At 42.5% G+C, this 18,670-nt stretch overlaps 1 protein-coding gene across 4 annotated transcripts in view; it reads left to right on the top strand.

Moving 5' to 3' along the window:
• Window positions 1–9,485: 9,485 nt before the first annotated feature.
• Window positions 9,486–18,670, top strand: part of WASHC3 (WASH complex subunit 3) — a 51,229-nt gene continuing 42,044 nt past the window's right edge. For 3 of the 4 annotated variants that reach the window (XM_008056498.1, XM_008056499.1, XM_008056501.1), the window contains exons 1-2: window positions 9,486–9,622; window positions 10,136–10,234. In XM_008056498.1, coding sequence (XP_008054689.1) covers window positions 9,572–9,622; window positions 10,136–10,234 — 150 coding nt within the window. In that variant the 5' untranslated portion in view covers window positions 9,486–9,571. The remainder of the gene's footprint in view (window positions 9,623–10,135; window positions 10,235–18,670) is intronic. The other variant, XM_008056500.1, reaches the window with a different exon arrangement.

The following is an 18,670-nucleotide window of genomic DNA, read 5'->3' on the forward strand; positions in this document are numbered from 1 at the left end:
CACTATTATGAAACTTTACCATGTCTCCCTGTTCCATACTGAAGCACAGCACAGAGAAATACAAAAGAACTGGGGGTTCATTTCTCATTATTTTCCTCATCTAAGAACATACTCATGATAAATAACAATTTTCTCGTAATCTTGAAAGCAAAGCATTGAGAAATTGAAAAAGTCTTAGGGTATTTTATTAAATGAATATACGCAGGTGGAATATATAGTCTTTGAAATCAATATTAATTATAATCTACTTATTCTGCCTCCAAAATTCACCATAGTTAACGAAATCTGGTACTACTTTTCATTTTTATCAGTGCAAGAAAGCATGAAGGAAAAAGTACGTCTTTCAAAGGATATCTGGCAGTTAGCCAAGGCTTCTAGCAATGGATTGTAATAGTCCTGGAAATTCAGTTATTAAAATATGAATGGTACTGCTGTCAGAAGCTATTGATGATGAATGAACAGTAATCAAGGATCCTAGGAGATAGAAACTGCCACTCTTCTGTTATCTAAAAATCACATCTTATAACATTATATTTGTCTTTTTACTTTTTTTTTTTTTTTGAGTTGGAGTCTCACTCTGTCGCCCAGGCTAGAGTGCAGTGGCACACTCACGGCCACTGGAGCCACCGATGATCCTTCCGCCTCAGCCTTCCAAGTAGCCGGAACTACAGGTGTGCACCACTGCGCCGGCTAATTTTTTTGATTTACTGTAGAGACGAAGTCTTGCCAAGTTGCCTGGGCTGGTCTCACCTGGGCCTCCCGAAGTGCTGGGATTACAGGCTGAGCCATCGAGCCCAGCCTGTGTTTTTATTTTTAAGAAACCAAACCACTTAAGTTTTTTGTCAGTGTTTTTTGAACAACTAAGAACAAGTTCACAGGTCTATAATTCTATACTATATACAATCATGCATCACTAAATGATGAGGATGCATTCTGAGAAATTCGTTGTGCAGCGACTTAGCTGTTGTACAAACATAATGTATGTACACAAACCTAGACGATCTATACACTTAGGCTATATGTTATAGACTATCGCTCCTAGGCCAGCAACCTGGATAGCACGTGACTATACTGAATATTGCAGCCAACTGTAGCACGATGGGAAATATTTGTGTATCTAAATATATTTAAACATAGGAAAGGTACAGAAAAACTACAGCATTATAATCTTATGGGACCACTGTCACATGTACAGTCCATCATTGATAGATAGAAACATTATGTGGCCCATGACTCTATATATAGAAACATATGTATACACACACAGCAAGTATAGGTTGTGTGTGTAAATGCCTGCTACTTTTATATAACCATAACCTTAATGAAATAAATTCTGTAGAGATATCTGTGTCTAGAGTGACACAGATTTTTTCCACCTGGCTAGGAGCCTCTCTTGCTCTGGAGAGGTAGGCTTGACAGACCAGCAGGGATTTTGCTCAGGGAGGCTTACTGAGTACGCAGATTTGTGAGTTCCGCCTAAATCAGGGAGGGGTTCATGGAATATCAAGTAAGATGTGGAAGCACAAGGGTCATTAGGCCCAAATGTCATTCAACAGGAACATAAGGTTTACTAGGCATCAGACATTGGGCTAGAGCCTTAATAATGAACTAGGCAGAGTCTCTGCCATAAATTGATAATCTAGGAGGCTTTCAAACAAACAGGCAAGTATAATATATGCTAACATAGTGTTAAGTAGAGGGTGCTATGGATGCATATATTCAAAACAGTTAACCTAGTCCGTGGGTTAGGAAAAGCTCTAAAGATAGGATGGTAAGACTTCTGCTACTGATTGGGATATAGAAAGATACACGAAAGCCTTTTACATAGTGGTGATAAAAAGAAATAATCAGATAAAATAAATATCTTTTTCATGGAGCTGATGAAAAACAATGGTAAGAAGACCTTAATGAAATAAATTCTATAGAGATATCTATGTCTAGAGTGACATAGTTAAGTAGAGAGCTGTGACGTCGCCACGACCAGGGAGAAGGGCCTGGTCTGGATACCAGTAGGTAGAAGAACAAGCCTGCAACATTCTGAGAGACTTTGCAGTGTTAAGAAAAAAGTGGTTGAGACTTTGCCAACAGTATAAGCTAGTGGGACAGACTTGGGTCTGGAAGGAGCCCAATCACAAAATTAAATCACTTTGGCCTACACCCAGGGTTTGAAAGAAAGCTGCAATGGAGAAAATGCTTTTGGCAAGTAGAATTCACGAAGTCTTGCACATTCTCACGGTGCTTGGCTGCTTGGACCCTGAAGTTGAATCCAAAGGTGAACCAAAATGAGGTCCATTCCCCTCTAATGCAAACATCGACAACATTAAAGAGCTTAATCCTTTGCACTAGGTCGGGCTGGATTAACTGCAGGTGAATTTATTCTAAAGCTGCAGCCCAGCACCAGCTCAGCTCACACTGTGAACGAATCTGAACGCTTAGCTCCTCACTGAACTTTGTTGTTGTTTTTTTTCCCCACAATATCCAGAGTAAAATTTACAAAGATGAGACATGTCAGAAAGTAGGAACTATAACCCATAACTAAGAAAACAGTCAACAGAAATGGTCACACAGATGAACCAAAAACTGGAATTATTAGATAAGGACTTTGACCATTATAAATTTGTTTTCAAATATACAGGAAAAGATGGATGAAAGAAATAGCAGAAGAAAAATTGAAACAACTAGAAAATATAATATCTGAAACCAAAATTTACTGGATGAGTTTTGTAATAAATTTGAAACCAGACAATACGTGAAGATTGAAGATAAATTGAAAGAATTATCCACACTGAAACACAGGGAGAAAAAACAATGAGTAAAGCATCAGTGTCCTGTGGGCAATATCAAGCAATCTAGCATGCAAGTATTTTGAAGTCCAGAAAAAGAAAAGGCAGGAAAAAAAAAGTTGAAGACTTAGCGATCAAAAATGTTTCCTACAAATCTGTGAAGCTCAGGTTAAATACGTAGAAAATTGTAGCCAAGCATATTATATTCAAACTGTTGAAAAACAAGATAAGGGAGATAAAACGTGAAGAATGAGTAAGTTAGCCAGGCAGGGATGTTAGGGAGCAAGGGAGATTGTTCCAGGCAGAGGGGACATGTTTAAAGGCCCATGACAAGAATTGAAACAAATATATATATTTGAGGTTAAATGGAAAGTAGAAGTTAAAGAAGTAAGCAAGAGCCACAAAGAGGACCATAAAGAGTGAGCACATGAAACTGGGAAAGATGGGGGCAAAATTATATCCTGGGTAACACAATCAGATTTGTCTTTTTAAAAAGTCACTATGGCTACAAGGTGTAGAAGAGAGTGGAGAAATGCAAGATGAAGACAGGAAGAGACTATTGCAGGAACCCAGGCATAAAAGAATGTTAGACAGAACTTGAGATATGGCAGGAAGGATAGAGACAGACTGATTTAAGAGCTACTTAAGAGACAGAAGAAATAAGACTTGATGGATGATTACACTCAAAGAAGGATGGAGTAAAGGGTGACTGTTATAGCTGTGTAACTTTTCCAGGTTCATCTACCTACCCTCAAGTCACACTCATAACCTTGTACCTAGTAGAAAAATGGGATTCTAAAATACAATTCTGATCATGCCACTCCCCTGCTGAGAGATCTTCAGTGGCTCCCATCATGTGTCTACTCGAGAACTTTCCATGGTTTCCCATCTCACTCAGAGTAAAAGCCAAAGTCCTTACAATGGCCTACAAAACTCTGCAGGCTGAGGCCCCCATAAAACTTTTAGACATCATCTCCTTCAATTCAACTGTCTAGATCTAGACTAGATATATAAATGTGAGAAACTAGCAGTCATGGAAGTGAGGAGGAACCAGCAAGGAAACTGAGAAGAAATGCCAACGTGATAGAGGAAACCAAAAAAGATCAGCCTTCCTGAAAGTCCCAAACAGGAAGTGAATGACTATGTTGAATGTTGCTCATAGGTCCAGCTGGATAAGAAGAATTGACCATTGGATTTAGCAGCATGGAAGTACTGGTGGCCTTGAAATCACCAGATTTTATAGAAAATAATGAAGCTGATTAGACTAAGTTCAGGAGAGAATGTGAGAAGGGGCAGAAAATGAGGATGGGCAATCTTTTGAGGAATTTTGCTTTAAAATGGAGGGAGTAGATTCAAGAGATTTGTTTGTTTACTTATCTCTTTGTTTATTTAAACAGAGAGGTGGTCTTACTATGTTACCCAGGCTAGTCTTGAATTCCTGGCCTCAAGCATCCAACCCCTTTGGCCTCCCAAAGTGCTAGGATTACAGGCATGAACCACCATACCTGGCCTAGAGATACATTAAATTAAAGTAGGTGGATTAAGTACAACTGAAGAAATATAATATATTTCTTCTCAGTTTCCTTGCTGGTTCCTCCTCACTTCCATGACCGCTAGTGGCTCAGCCTATAATCCCAGCACTTTGGGAGGCCGGGGTGAGTGGATTGCTTGAGCCTGCAGGTTCGAAACCAGCCCAGGCAACTTGGCAAGACCTCATCTCTACAATAAATCAAAAATTAGTTGAGTGTGGTAGCATGAGACCGTAGTTCCAGCTACTTGGAAGGCTGAGGCGGAAGGATCGGTAGAGCCCAGTAGGTCGACACTGGGGTGGTCGTGAGTGTGCCATTGCACTCCAGCCTGGGTGACGGAGTGAGACTCCAGTTTAAAAAAAACGTAGGTGGATTAATTGCATATCTGTATTTTGTTGGGAATGATATAATAAAAAGGGAAACTCGATGCAAGAGAGAGTGAGTCATTGGAGTGATGTTCTTGAGTAGGTGAGCATGAATGGTACCTAATACACACGTAGAGGAATTGGCATTAGATAGGAGTAAGGACAATATATCCATAGAACCCGAAGGAAGGCCTTCAGTCAAGGACTTAGATGTGGATAAGAAGTAGATGTGGTGGTAGGAGCATGCGCAAGGTGAAAAGGGGTCTAGTTGAGGTCAACCAACATGGATTATATTCTCTTGGGAGCAGTTGTGGAAAAAGCAGAACATTGGATTTACCAGGTAAGTGTAAAAAAGAAGGGAGGGGCTGCTTTATGGAGTGACTGTGATGAATAACAGGTTATAAGAAAGGAATAAGGCTGGGTGTGATGGCTGAAGCCTGTAATCCCAGCACTTTGGGAGGCTGAGGTGAGGGGATTGCCTGAGCCACAGATCCGAGAACAGACCGGACAACTTGTCGAGACCTCATCTCTACAATAAATCAAAAAATTAGCTGGGCGTGGCAGTGTACACCTGTAGGTCTGGCTACTTGGAAGGCTGAGGTGGAAGGATCGCCTGAGTTCAGCAGGTCAACACCAGGGTGGCCATGAGCATGCCACTGCACTCCAGCCTGGGTGATGGAGTAAGACTCCAACTCAAAAAAAAAAAGAAAGAAAAGAATAAGAAAGAGCCGGGCTCGGTGGCTCAGCCTGTAATCCCGTGCTTTGGGAGGCTGAGGTGAGTGGATTGCCTGAGCCCACGGGTTCGAGACCCACCTGGGCAGCGAGACCTCATCTATATAATAAATCAAAAAATTATCCGGGCGTGGTAGTGCGCACCTGTAGTACTCGGAAGGCTGAGGCGGAAAAATTGCCGGAGCCCAGCAGGTCGAGGTTGCAGTGGCCGGGAGTGGCCACTGCACTCCAGTCTGGGTGACAGAGTGAGACTCCAACTCAAAAAAAAAAAAAGAGAATAAGAAAGGATGTAGGGGCCAGGTGCAGTGGCTCGTGCCTGTAATCCCAGCATTTTGGGAGGCCAAGGCAAGAGGATTGCTTGAGCCCAGGAGTTCAAGAACAGCCTGGGTAATACAGCAAATTCTCATCTTATAGAATGAGAATATAAAAAAATTTAAAAATTAGCTGGGCATGGTAGTGTGCACCTGCAGTCCCAGTTACTTGGGAAGCTGAGGCTGGAGAATCACTTGAGCCCAGGAAGTTGAGGCTGTGGTGAGCCATAATCATGCCACTGAACTCCACCCTGGGCGACAGGCTCAAAAAACAAAAACAAAACATGACGATCAAGGTGAAAAGTCATGTGTGGATGGGGGTCTGAAGGATGAGGGATGCTGGAAGTCCTGGACTAACTGTGATTGTCTTAAGACACATTGTGGTTGTTGTAATGGAGGAGGAAAGGGTGAGGCCCTTGCCAGGAAGAGGCAGAGCTCTTGAAAGAATAAGTGCATTCCTATGAAAGATGGTGTATAAGCCAGGGGCGGGGTGCCCTTGTCTGGAGCATGTAGATTTCTGGGGTACAAACCTCAGTTCCTTTGCACATGCTGCTCCTCTTTGTGGAGCGCTTCTCTCCATTTTTCACCTTGCTTGGTCTTCAAAACTCAGGGCAGGTATCAGCTCCTCAAGAAGCTCACTCCTAATTTCACCAATCTGAGTTAAGTGCTCCTCTTTGGGGCATAGTTTGGCTTTGCCTTTATCACCCTATAAATCTTTTCTCATTTTCTGCCTCCCTACCTAGACTATGAGCAATACCTGTTTGCTTACTTGTTTATTATCTATTTACCTTCATGAGGGCAGAAATTTTTGTCTGTTTCTTCACTGCTGTAGCTCTGTTTGTGTAACAGTGCTTGGCACATGGTAGGGAATAGTTGCTGAATGGATGAATGGGTAAAAGGGTGGCTCTTCAATGCCAGGCACCATGCCTGGATAATAAAGCCTCCAAAATTGTGAATTAAAATTATTAGTGAGTTTTGTTGAAAGGCAGAGTGGCTGGTGCTACTTGAGAAGACGTAAGAAAGGAATAACCCCTGCTCCAAGAAACTTACATTATAATGGGGGAAAAAACAGTTCATATGGGTTTTATTGATGGGAAAAAACCAAACCTGTTGGGAGCCAGCCACAGAGGCCTGCTGAGCGTTAAGGATCAGGGAGGGCCGTGGACACCGAGACCACTAGGATGGGTTCGGGGGCTGTTGACCCCATTCCCTCCTTCCTTTTTCTATTCAGCACACTTTGCCAAAAGGAACTCTGCTGACCTAAGCTGAAGCCTCTGTGATTGTGACAGGCATGGCTCACTCTAGAACCTCATTGTTCCTGTTTCCCATGAACTGCGGCTTCGGCTTAGGTATTAGATATCATTCAAACTCAGGTCACATTTGGGAGCCTTCTATACGGTACAAGCTTCTTTATAAGATTTAAAAGTATATTTGTAGAATTAGTATATACATATGAAGAGCTGTTTTCAGCTTTAGACAGTATAGATGATTATCTAGTGTTACCAGAAATGGCCCAGCACGAACTTTGGGCTGGGACACATTCCTAAGGGCCCAGCACGTACTTTGGACTGGGCCACATTCTTTAGGAACTGGTTTGAGCTATAATTAAGAGTTTCTATAGTGTAGGTAGAATTAGGGTAGAATAGAAAAGAATTAGGATTTAAGTTAGTCATTAGGTGTTGTGTATGCATAAGTTTTAAAAGTTATTGATGATTAGAATATTATGATGTTAGAATTGTTGTATTGCTTTTGAGGAACATTAACCAAGCATGAGGAACAGTGAGATAATTTGGGGATAATTTCCTCTCATGCTTGAGGAAACGACTGGTGGGTGGGAGATGCCCCTCATTCACCTGGCTTTGTGATCATGTAAAAGTCTTGTGATTTAATTGGGATTGTCCTTCCTCATGCCTGAGGAAACACCTGGTGGGTGGGGGACACCCCCTCATCCACCTAGCTTTGTGTTCACGTGAAAGTCTTGTGATTTAACCCCATGAAAGTTTGGGATAAAAGGCTTACAGTTTGTCCCATTAAACAGCTTCTGCACTAGACAGAGTCCAGTCTCATTCTTTCCTCCTTTTAATATCTATCCTATAGAATCGGCTTCTGCACTAGACAGGAGTTCAGTCTCTTTCTTTCTTTCTCTTTATATCTATCCCTCCATCTTTCTTTCTTTTAATATCTATCCCTCCAGTTTAATCGCCAACGCCATCTTTCCTACCAGGGACCCCCAATATCTGCAGGGGCTGGGCCCCACACAAACCTATGTACAGTTGCCTAGAACTGTCACAGAGTTTATCTTATTTACAGTTATAGCATTGGTAAAGCACCTAGAACATAGAAGGTGCTCAATACATGTTTGTTGAAATATTCAATAATATCCAACTAGCCATAAACACGAAGAGACATGTATTTAAAAGTTTTTCTCATTTTATCCTTCCTCACTTTGACCTCCCATCTCTACAAGTACAAATACTACCCTTGACTTTTCTGTTTCCACCATTTAGCCTTTTAATAAATCTGGATCATGTCACTGCCTGCTCAAAATATTTTAATGCCTCTCAGCACCTTTAGAAGTAATTTTCAAACCTTTTGGTTCAGAATAATCCCAGAAGCTGGGTTGGTTAAAATGCAGATCTCCAGGCTCATCCCCCAGAGATCCTGATTCAGTTTCTCTGAGATCGATATCTACAATGTGCATTTTAAGAAGCAGTACCCACTCCCAAATAGTTGCTACAGATGGCCCATAGATCACACTTAGAGAAACATGTATAGCATCAAATCTGGCATAAAAGGCCGTTAATAATTTTTTTCTGCTTATTTCTCTCATCTCATTTCCTACCATTCTCCATGTATGGGGTTTTCCCACTTCCCTGACATCCCATACTCCCTCCTGCCCATGTGTTTGCACACAGGTCCACTCCTAATCAGCTGTCCAACTTTCCTTAATGTAAGTAGCTGCTAAAAATCATTGTTCTCTGACTTTCTCAGAGGACACAGAAGTGCCTTTTATCTATGGTACCATAGCACTTTGCATGTGTGAGCGTGCATGCCAATGTGGACGCAAGTGCTTTTGTGTGCCCACTGCATGCTCACAATTTTCACAGTATTCTGTACGCATATTCATTCTGATGTTGCACATCTAAACTCTGTACGTCTTTCTTAGACTATAAATTTTTGGGAGGCAGAGAAATTTATTCTCTTCTTCATCTTTTCAGTACCGAGCATCTTGCTTGGAATATAGGAGAGGTTCAAACTTTTGGTCAGGTGACTTGTCCTAGGTCACACAACTGGCAAACTGCACAGTCAAAATCTGAATGAAGATCGTCAAATTTAGGTGCCAAGCTCCCTCCTGGTCACTGTTTCACCTTTTCGATGATCTAAGTGTAAATCACTTTCTTAAAGACCTTTGAAACAGGTCTTATCTCCAGAGCATAAGCCTCTCCAGTGCAGCAGCCTCAATCTGACTCTATCTTTGCATTCCCTAACAGAATAGCAGGCACCTAATAGGATTTTTTTAATGTATTGTTGTTCAACGAATGGCGGAACTATTTATATAACGAACGCAATTTCCGATTCCCTTCCCCACTTTAAAAAAAAAAATTGCTACTAGGACAGCAGCCCTGCACACAATCACGACCCCAAACTACAAATCCCAGAATTCCGAGCGAGGGGCGGGTTCACCGGAAGCCGCCGAGCGATTGGCGAGCGGAGACGATCTCTTCCGGCAGGAAGGCCCTGTGGGCGGGGCCGTGGGGGAAGCTTGGGACGCAGTTACCGGGTTGGGCGGGGCCCGCGGGGAGGGGTTGGGGTCTGTGGGTGAGCCCGGGTGCCCCCCGCCCACCGAGGAGATGGATGAGGACGGGCTTCCTCTCATGGGGTCGGGCATCGACCTGACCAAGGTGGGTAACTTCCGGCGGCCGGGTAGCAGGAGGGGGAGAGACCCCCGGATCCCAGGAGAGCCCCCTCTCGAGGCCCCCCGTCCCGTCCCCGCCCCGGCCTCTTCTGCCGGCCCCGGGAGGGAGGGCCCCAGGTTCACCTGGGAGAGGGGTACCCCGGAGCTGCCTGAGGAGCGGGTGTGCCCGCGCCCCGGGACCCGCGGGCCACACCGGCGGGTGGCGCGCTCCAGCCCCGGCTCCTGCGCTCAGACCCCACGTGGCGCGCGCTTCCGTGTCGTGCTTCCACCTGCCGAAATCCGTACTCGTGACTCCAGAGCCCGTTCTCAAACTTTGCTGCGCCCTCTGCCATCTTCGGACGCCCCGCCCCCAGTTGGGGAAAGCGGGTCGATGACGATTGGCAGCCCTTCCAGAGATGCGTGTGGCGGCAAAGTGCCTCGCTGCTGGGTCAAAAGGTTAGAGGGCGTGGACGGCGAACGACCCTCCGGTGTGAATCACGTTTGTTTTTGCCCAACACAGGTGCCGGCTATTCAACAGAAAAGAACGGTGGCTTTTCTAAACCAGTTTGTGGTGCACACGGTACAGTTCCTCAACCGCTTTTCTACACTTTGTGAGGAGGTGGGTCCTGTGACATATGGTCTCCAGCGTAGCCTAGAAGTCCCCTTGCGCGTTCGAGTTTGACAGATGGCGTGAAACAAGAATTAGAGTCCTTATTCTTGGACCATGACCTCTTGTCACTTGGGAGAACACGCTTGTCCCTTGTGGTAACACACCTTACATTCTTTTTGATTCTGTCGCAGTCAATCCTGCACCCCTCCTCTGCCGAATTCATGTCCTAGAGGTCTCTGTAGTAGTTCACGCAGGTTTATGATTAAAAAGAACAAAAGGAGATCCAGAACTTTGCAGTTGAAACATTGTTTTATTTTGAAACTTGATATTTGTTCTTCTGTCCCAAAGATTTACATTCTTGATTTTTTTTTTTTTTTGGTTTTTTTTGAGTCAGTGTCTCACTGTCACCCAGGCTGGAGTGCAGCGGCGTACTCACGGCCACCGCAGCCTCAACCTGCTGGGCTCCAGGCGATCATTCCACCTCAGCCTTCATAGCTGCAATTACAGGCGTGCACCACCACACCCGGCCAAGATTGGCATTCTTAAGTACACATTGTTTCCGTTTATATTAAAATTGTTTTACATTCCTGATCCAAAGATGGCTAGGGAAGGTAGCCTAGAAACATAACTTTGACATTGAATATTGTCAAATATTGTCTTAACAGCATTTATTAAGAAACTTTTCCCAGTTGTGTGTTCTTAAGATTTTTCTCAAAAATCAGTTGACCATAGATGCATGGATTCATTTCTGGGCTCTCTCTTCTGTTCTCTTGGTCTCCGGCACTATTATAAAGCCAGTACGATGCTGTTTTGGTAACTATAGCTTTGAGGTAGATTTGCAAATAAGAGAGTGTGATGCCTCTGGCTTTGTTCTTGGGCTTTAGATTTCATTGGATATTTGGGGTCTTTTGCGATTCAATATGAATTTTAGGATTATTTATTACTGTGAAAATGTAGTTGACTGTACTTTTTTTCAGCTCTGGAATTTCTGTTTGATTTTTTTTAAAAAACTTCAATCTTTCTGTTAAATCTTTCATTTTGGTCATTTGTTTTCCTGATTTTATTGAATTTTTTTCTGTGAATTTTCTTCAAGTCCTCTGAGCTTCCTTAAAATAATTATTTTGGCAGTTTTTTCAGGCAGAATCCGTTACTGGTGCTTTATTTTGTTTCTTTGGCAGTGACATGGGCTCCTGATAGTTCTTGATCTTTGTGGCCCTGGGTTGGTTTGTGTGCATATGAAAGTGGGGACTTATTCCAGTCTTTGCACATTGGTTTTGATTGGGAAGGCCCTTTACCAGTAAACCCACCCAGAGGTTCTTGGCAGGCCACCTGGCAAGGTTCATAGCGGACTTGCCACTGAAGTCCTAGGGCAGGCTTGCCTGGTGCCTGGGTTTGTAGGATTGTGCCTGAAGCCTGGATTCACTGGGCTGAACCTGTTGATTGGCTCCGGGGAGTAAGCCTGGTTCTGTAAGGATTGGTTTGGATCCTGTATCCTTGGGGTCCAGCCTGAAGCCTGAGTCGACAGGGGCTGACCTGTCACTGGCTTTTCAGCCTCAGTCTGCAGGATCTGGCCAGGTACTAAGATGGGCCTGATGCCTGGGCCCTCTGAGACAGACCTGGAACTGAGTCCAGGGGGTGGGCCTGGGTCCTGGTTCCACCATGACTGGCCTGGAGACTGTGTCTGCAGGAGTGGTCCTGAAGTCTCAGTTCATGAGGGCCAGCCTGGTACCAGCATCTACTGGGGTGGGCCTGGACCCTGGATCTGCTGGAATATGCCTGGACCCTGATTCCACTGGAACAGGAATTTGTCTGGAGCCTGGGAGCAGTCTGATACTGGATCAGGTGTGGAGCCTGGGTCTACATCTGCCCAGGGGTCAGTCTAGAGCCTGGGATTGTGGGTGCTGGTTTGGTGCCTTGAGCCCTGTGGGCTGGCCTGGAGCCTAGGTGCTCAAGGGCCAGTTGGAAACTAGATGTTTGTGTGTTGGCCTGGATTCTGGGGCTGTGGGGTTGACCTGGAACCTGCGTCTGTGGGGGCCAGCCCAGCAGTGGAGTCAGTCTACTGGGACAGGCCTGAATCCTGGGTCTGCAGGAGTGTGGGGCCGCAGAGCCAGATTGAAGGATGGGACCATAGGTGCTAGGGACGGTCCAGAGCCTAGGACCACTGGGGCCAGCTTAGCCCTGGTACAGGCCTGGAGACTGAGTCTCTGGAGGCTTGTCTGGTGCTAGGGCCATCCTGAGTCTTAGGGTGGTCTGGATCCTGCGGCCATGGGAGTCAGCATGGCATTGGAACAGGCCTGGAGCCCAGGATTGTGTGATCCAACCTGGCACACAGGCAGACTGGGAGACTCGGTCCGCAGGTATCAACCTGGAGTCTGGAACAAGGGGGCTCGCCTAGTCTTACTGGAGTGGGCTGGGGTCCAAGCTAAAGTCCTGTGCTCACTTCCATGTCCTTTCCCCCACGTGGAAGGTGTGTCTCTCCGTACTGTGCTGCCTGGGGTTGGAAGAGGGGCGACATGAGTAATATAAAATTGTCCTTCCTACCCTTTGTGTTTTTTTCTTCTTTTTTGTGTGCTACACCCAAGTGCAGTAATTTTTCACCTGATCTCCTTAGATCTTGAGGCATTTTCATGCATGAATAGCTGTTCAAATTGGTGTTTCTGTGGAGGGTGGATGAAAGTCCTATTTTCCCTCCTTACTGATATTCTGCCTTCTCCTTTATGTATGATAATTTAGGGTTGACTGTACTCATTATAGACAATTTGTATTTTAGCAGTTCAGATATTTATGTCAGTTGTAGACTGTTTGCTCAAGAGATGACAATAATATTGTTTGATTACTCTGTGCTAGGCATCATACTTAGTGCTTTACGCATATTTAATCATCACAGCCAACCCTTCAAGAGAGGTTCAGTTATTCCACTTATACAGATACAGAAACTAAGATGTAGAGAGATTTAAATTATTTACTTTTTCATTCATTCAGCATATATCCCAGTGCCTAGTATCTGTGGCTGCATTGGCTACCTACCACACTCACACAGATAGAAGGTAGCAGGACTGGTCTGCTCTGTTGGTTGAAAACACAAATAATGTCTTACTACTCTTTTATATTGTACCTTGTTATCTGAATAAGAAGCATGTTTACTGTATTTTCAAGTCAGTGAGTGCAGTACCTTCTTTGTAGCTATTTTGAAATCTGTTTTTAGATTCATACTCACTTCTTTGGTATGTCATATATGTTTGATGTAAATTGTTTATTTATTTTTATTTTTTCCTCCTTTGTCTTCTCCAATGGGGCTCTGCCTCTGGGCTCTGATGTAAATTTTTTAATGTAAATTCCAAGGATATCATATATAGATTCAAACATAAAGTGCCATTTTCTCCTGAGTTAAGGTCACTGTGGTGTTTTGAAATGGTTAAGTTGTTAATAATTCCGGATAGGCCTGTAGTCCTTATTTATTTAAAACTTTAACCAGAAACCAAACTGAATGTTTCCTGAAAAGAAAAATGAACCTCACCTGTTATTTTTCGAACTGGAAGTCAACTGGAGGGAAAAAGAAAACTCCCTCCACCCCACATAGTCTGGTTTGAACCAAATCCAAACTCTAACAACTTTAGTCACAGTGGAACTCAAACCAGAATTACATTTGAAATAAATGGCTAAGGCTTTTTCTTCATCAGTTACTGTTTTTAGAGTTCTCTAATAAAAAGAAGAGTATATTGGGGGGTGGGTGGGATTGGCAGTGGTGGGAATCTGATGGGGGAGGGAGGGTACACCTCATCAACAAGGGTACCTGCATACTGAACATCTGTATACCAAACCCTGAATTGTACCCCACACCTTTAAAATAAAAAAAATAAAAAGAAGAGTATAGAACTGTATTCTGTGAAGAACTCAACTTTTTAGAAACTTTCTGCACGAGGCTACTTTGTAAATCTTCTGGTGACTGACATCAGAGTGGAAAAGAGATCAAAGGACAGAGAAAGGAAAGTAGTTGAAAAAGACTAAAGTTCCAGGGGTACTTAGGGCCATCGCCTCTTCCTTCACAAATCACTGGTAAGCAATTTTATTCTTGACCTGGTCAGCAAAATGTCATAGTGCTGCACTGGAGCTGCAAATGTAAAAGGGGCTGGGCTGAGTTGGGCAGCCTAAGATCTATACACGCTGCGGGCAAAACCTGAGATTTCACCTTACGGTGAGTCTTAAAGTCAAAGGTACTTTAAAGAGGAGTGTCAGATGTGCTATTTTTTACTCAGATTTGTTACATGCCTATAGTGTTGGATTTCTGAATAACTTGTAATATCCTTAAGTGTTCATTTTTTTCTAAAATCTTTAAGTACAGGCAAAGTGCTGAGAATTCTCATATAACCTAAAAAATGTTGCAGTGAGTATCTTCTTTTTTTTTTTCAGTGCTTCTACATTCAGTTTTTAAGCCTGCCCTTGAACTTAATCTTTAATGAGATAAGGTTTTGCTTAAAATCTTACACAACTGCTGGGCTTAAGTGTCAGATGCATCTTAATAAAACCATTGATTGCTACCTTTTCTGGCTTCTAGGACATATATCCCCACACAGTGTGATGTGCCAACAAATCCATCATTTTAATAGATACTGTTTCTCTTTTGGAGAAATGACTGTGTAAGAAATTAGATATGCTTTACCACAGCAGTCCCCAACCTTTTTGGCATCAGGGACTGGTTGTGTACAAGACAATTTTTCCACCGACGATTAGGGGAGGGGAGTGTGCAGTCAGGCCTCACTGCTTAACGTTAATTTGTATTTGCAGCCACTCCCCAGTGCTAGCATCACCTCCTCCGCTCCACCAGATCATCAGGCATTAGATTCCTGATCTAGGAGCACGCAACCTAGATCCCACGCATGCGCAGTTCACAATAGGGTTCGCCCTCCTATGAGAATCTAATTCTGCTGCTGATCTGACCCAACTGCTCACCTCCTGCTGTGCAACCATGAAAAATCAGGGTTTTATTTTTGTTATTATGTTCATCTACTAACTCCATTTTTAAAATATTTTCTCATTTTAATAAAATATACTGTCTCAGAAACAGGGGGGTGATAAATCAAGTATTCAGCTTATCTGACAAATATCAAGTACCCTGTAAATTTGGCTGTTATCCCAAACCAAAGCATTTCAAATTTGCTTTAAATCCTCCTAAAGGTAAGAGGATTGTTAAATAGATGGGAAAGATTGCTGCCTCTCCTTTTCTTTTTTAAATTTCAGAGGTAAGGACCGTTGTTATTGGTCATTTTAGCTTACATTCATAGTAATCCATTTTTAAATTTAATTTATTTTTTCCCCTTTTTATTTTAAAGATGTGGGATATAATTCAGGGTTAGGTATACAAATGTTCACTATGCAGGTACCCTTATTGATGAGGTGTGCCCCCCTTCCCCAGGCAGATTCCCACTACTGCCAGTCCTTTTCTTGTAGTAAATAATCCATATTTTTGAATAGTGGTTCTCAACCAGGAGACATTGGCAATGTCTAGAGCACTCAGGAGTGCTCCTGGCATTTAGTGATAGGGACCAGAGATTCTCCTACACATCCTGCTATACACATCCTGCACAGGACAGTCCACACAACAAAAATGTTTCATCCCCAAATGTCAGTAGAGCCAAGGTTGGAAAACTGCTTTCTAATGGCTTGGGGATTGTAGAAGAAAACTGCTGCAGACATAAATATCTCAGAAATGAACTTCACCAGCCCATAAATTAAGCCAGGTATACTTTCTCAAGTGACAGCGATTATAAAAAGTGTATATTTATGTATGTTATAGCAATAGTTACATTGGAACAGACTCAAAATCATTTAATAGGCTGAATTATCCTTGAAAAGCAGAGGTTCATTCTTAATTGTGCCATGGGCCTTCTGCAGTGTGATGAAACCAAATTAATGTTTTCAAATGGATAAGATAGAATGCATAAGATAATAAAAGAAACCAGGTATATACTTGTAAAAATTCAAAATTGTGACATAGTGGTAGGTTTTTTATTAAAGCATTAAATTATGTAATCTGTTGGCATGTCTAATAACCATGATTTTGAAGTATGGTAAATCTTCAACAATTATAATGTAATAAAAAATCTTTGATTTCTGTGGGTGACAGTCATTCATCCTAATACTACTGTGATTTTTTTCTTTGCTACATTTTTTTAAAAATACCAAATTTAAGTTAGAAGTAGATAAAAATAAAGATAGACCATTATCATCCAAAGATTTTAGCCGAGTGCAGTGGCTCACACCTATAATCACAGCACTTTGAGAGGTTGAGGCTGGAGGATCATTTAAGGCCAGGAGTTGAAGACTATCGGGCAAGAAACTGAGACCCAGTCTCTACAAAAAGCAAAATGAAATAAAAAATCAGCCAGAAGTGGGGACATGTGCCTGTAATGCTAGCTACTTGAGAGTCTGAAGCAGGAGGATCTCTTCGAGTCCAGGTGTTCGAGGCTGGAGTGTGCTATGATTGCACCACTGTACTCCATCCTGGTCAAAAGAGCAATACCCTGCTGCAAAAACAAAACAAAACAAAAAAATATAAGACTTTTTCTCTTGACTTGGGAAGATCTTTGTTGTGATAAATTGTGTTGTTATTTTGTTATCTATAAAGGCATTATCCAGCTGGGCGTGGTGGCTCATGCCTATAATCCCAGCACTTTGGGAGGCTGAGGTGAGAGGATTGCCTGAATCCACGGGTTCGAGGACCAGCCAGGGCAACTTGGTGAGACCTCATCTCTACAATGAATCAGAAAATTTAGCTGGGCATGGTGGCACATGCTTGTGGTTCCAGCTACTTGGAAGGCTGAGGCAGAAGGATCATCTGAGCCCAGCAAGTCGAGGTTGAAGTGACCGTGAGCATGCCTGGGCAACAACAGAGTGAGACTCCAACTCAAATAAATAAATTAATTAATTAAATAAAGGTATTATCCATCTTCTCTAGAGCTGGCTTTTGAGAGTCTAAAATATTAAATATATTATCTGAAAATAATAAAATGTTCCCCAATATTACATATAACTTTTGAAAATCATTTCTTAACATACTCACATCCCTCAAATGAATTTGTAAATTAATAACTAGACTATTTAAAAAATTTTAATACATATAAAGACCAAATGTCTTTCTAATTTTGTTTTTACATTCATCAATCTGGTTACAACATAGGTGGTAATAGCAGTAGTAAGCAACAAAATTTCCACTTGAGATGCCAATCTCTTCAATTATTTTATTTGGTTTTTGGTTTTTGGGTTTTTTTGAGTTGGAGTCTCACTCTGTTACCCAGACTGGAGTGCAGTGGCCGCTCCCAGCCACCGCAGCCTCGACCTGCTGGGCTCCGGCGATCCTTCCGCCTCAGTCTTCCAAGGAGCTGGAACTACAGGCGCGCGCTACCACACTCGGCTAATTTTTTGATTTATTGTAGAGATGAGGTCTTGCCAAGTTGCCCAGGCAGGTCTCGAACCCGTGGACTCAGGCAGTGTACTCACCTCAGCCTCCCAAAGCGCGGAATTACAGGCTGAGCCACCGAGCCCAGCCTTCTTCAATTATTTTAAATTTGGAAAAATTATTCTTAAACTATCAAGAATATTCAGCTAGATCATTATAAATTAAAATATGCTGATATTTAGATGAGTGTCTTTTGTGTCATATGAATAAGTCATTCATGTAATCTTTTATTAAAAAACAGTTTGTTTCATTTTGGTTATGTTTTTATTATGGTAGATGAGAGTAGGTAAAATAATGACAAAGCAAAATAATGCCATCCACCAGACTAATCTGTTTCCAAAATTGAGAATTACTGCTCTAGAAGGTATAAATGTTTTTCTCCAACCTCTTTTGTCTTTATTAACGAGTAGTTTTATAAACATTTTCATCCTTAGTCCTTTATTTACTAAGATCTGTATTTCAATTCCCAGCCCATGCTCTGTGAATCATTGTGCGCCTGCATAATGAGAAGTTCGCTTTATGATCTAACCCTGAAACTTTTTTTTTTTTTTTTTGAGTCGGAGTCTCACTCTGTCGCCCAGGCTGGAGTACAGTGGCACACTTACAGCCATTGCAGCCTCGACCTGCTGGGCTCAGGCGATCCTTCTGCCTCAGCTTTCCAACTAGCTCCAACTACAGGTACATGCCACCATACCCTACTAATTTTTTGATTTATCGTAGAGATGAGGTCTCGCCAAATTGAACCCATGGTCTCATTACCCTGAAATCTTTAATAAAAATTCGCAAAATAAAGGAAAAAAGGGACAACAGTTTTTTAAAATAATTTCAGAAAAATTTGATTCCCAATATATAGTACAGTAGCAGCTTAGAAACAAATTGATTATTTGTCAGCTTTGGATAACAAAAATTCTGTCTACACAACACTTAAGAATTTACCATCATGTTTTAACAATGTAAAATTTACTCCAAAATCTGATGAAGAGTGTTTC

Source organism: Carlito syrichta, unplaced genomic scaffold (assembly GCF_000164805.1).
Source record: "Carlito syrichta isolate Samal-C Ts95f unplaced genomic scaffold, Tarsius_syrichta-2.0.1 Scaffold302384, whole genome shotgun sequence".
Classification (NCBI taxonomy): Eukaryota; Metazoa; Chordata; class Mammalia; order Primates; family Tarsiidae; genus Carlito; species Carlito syrichta.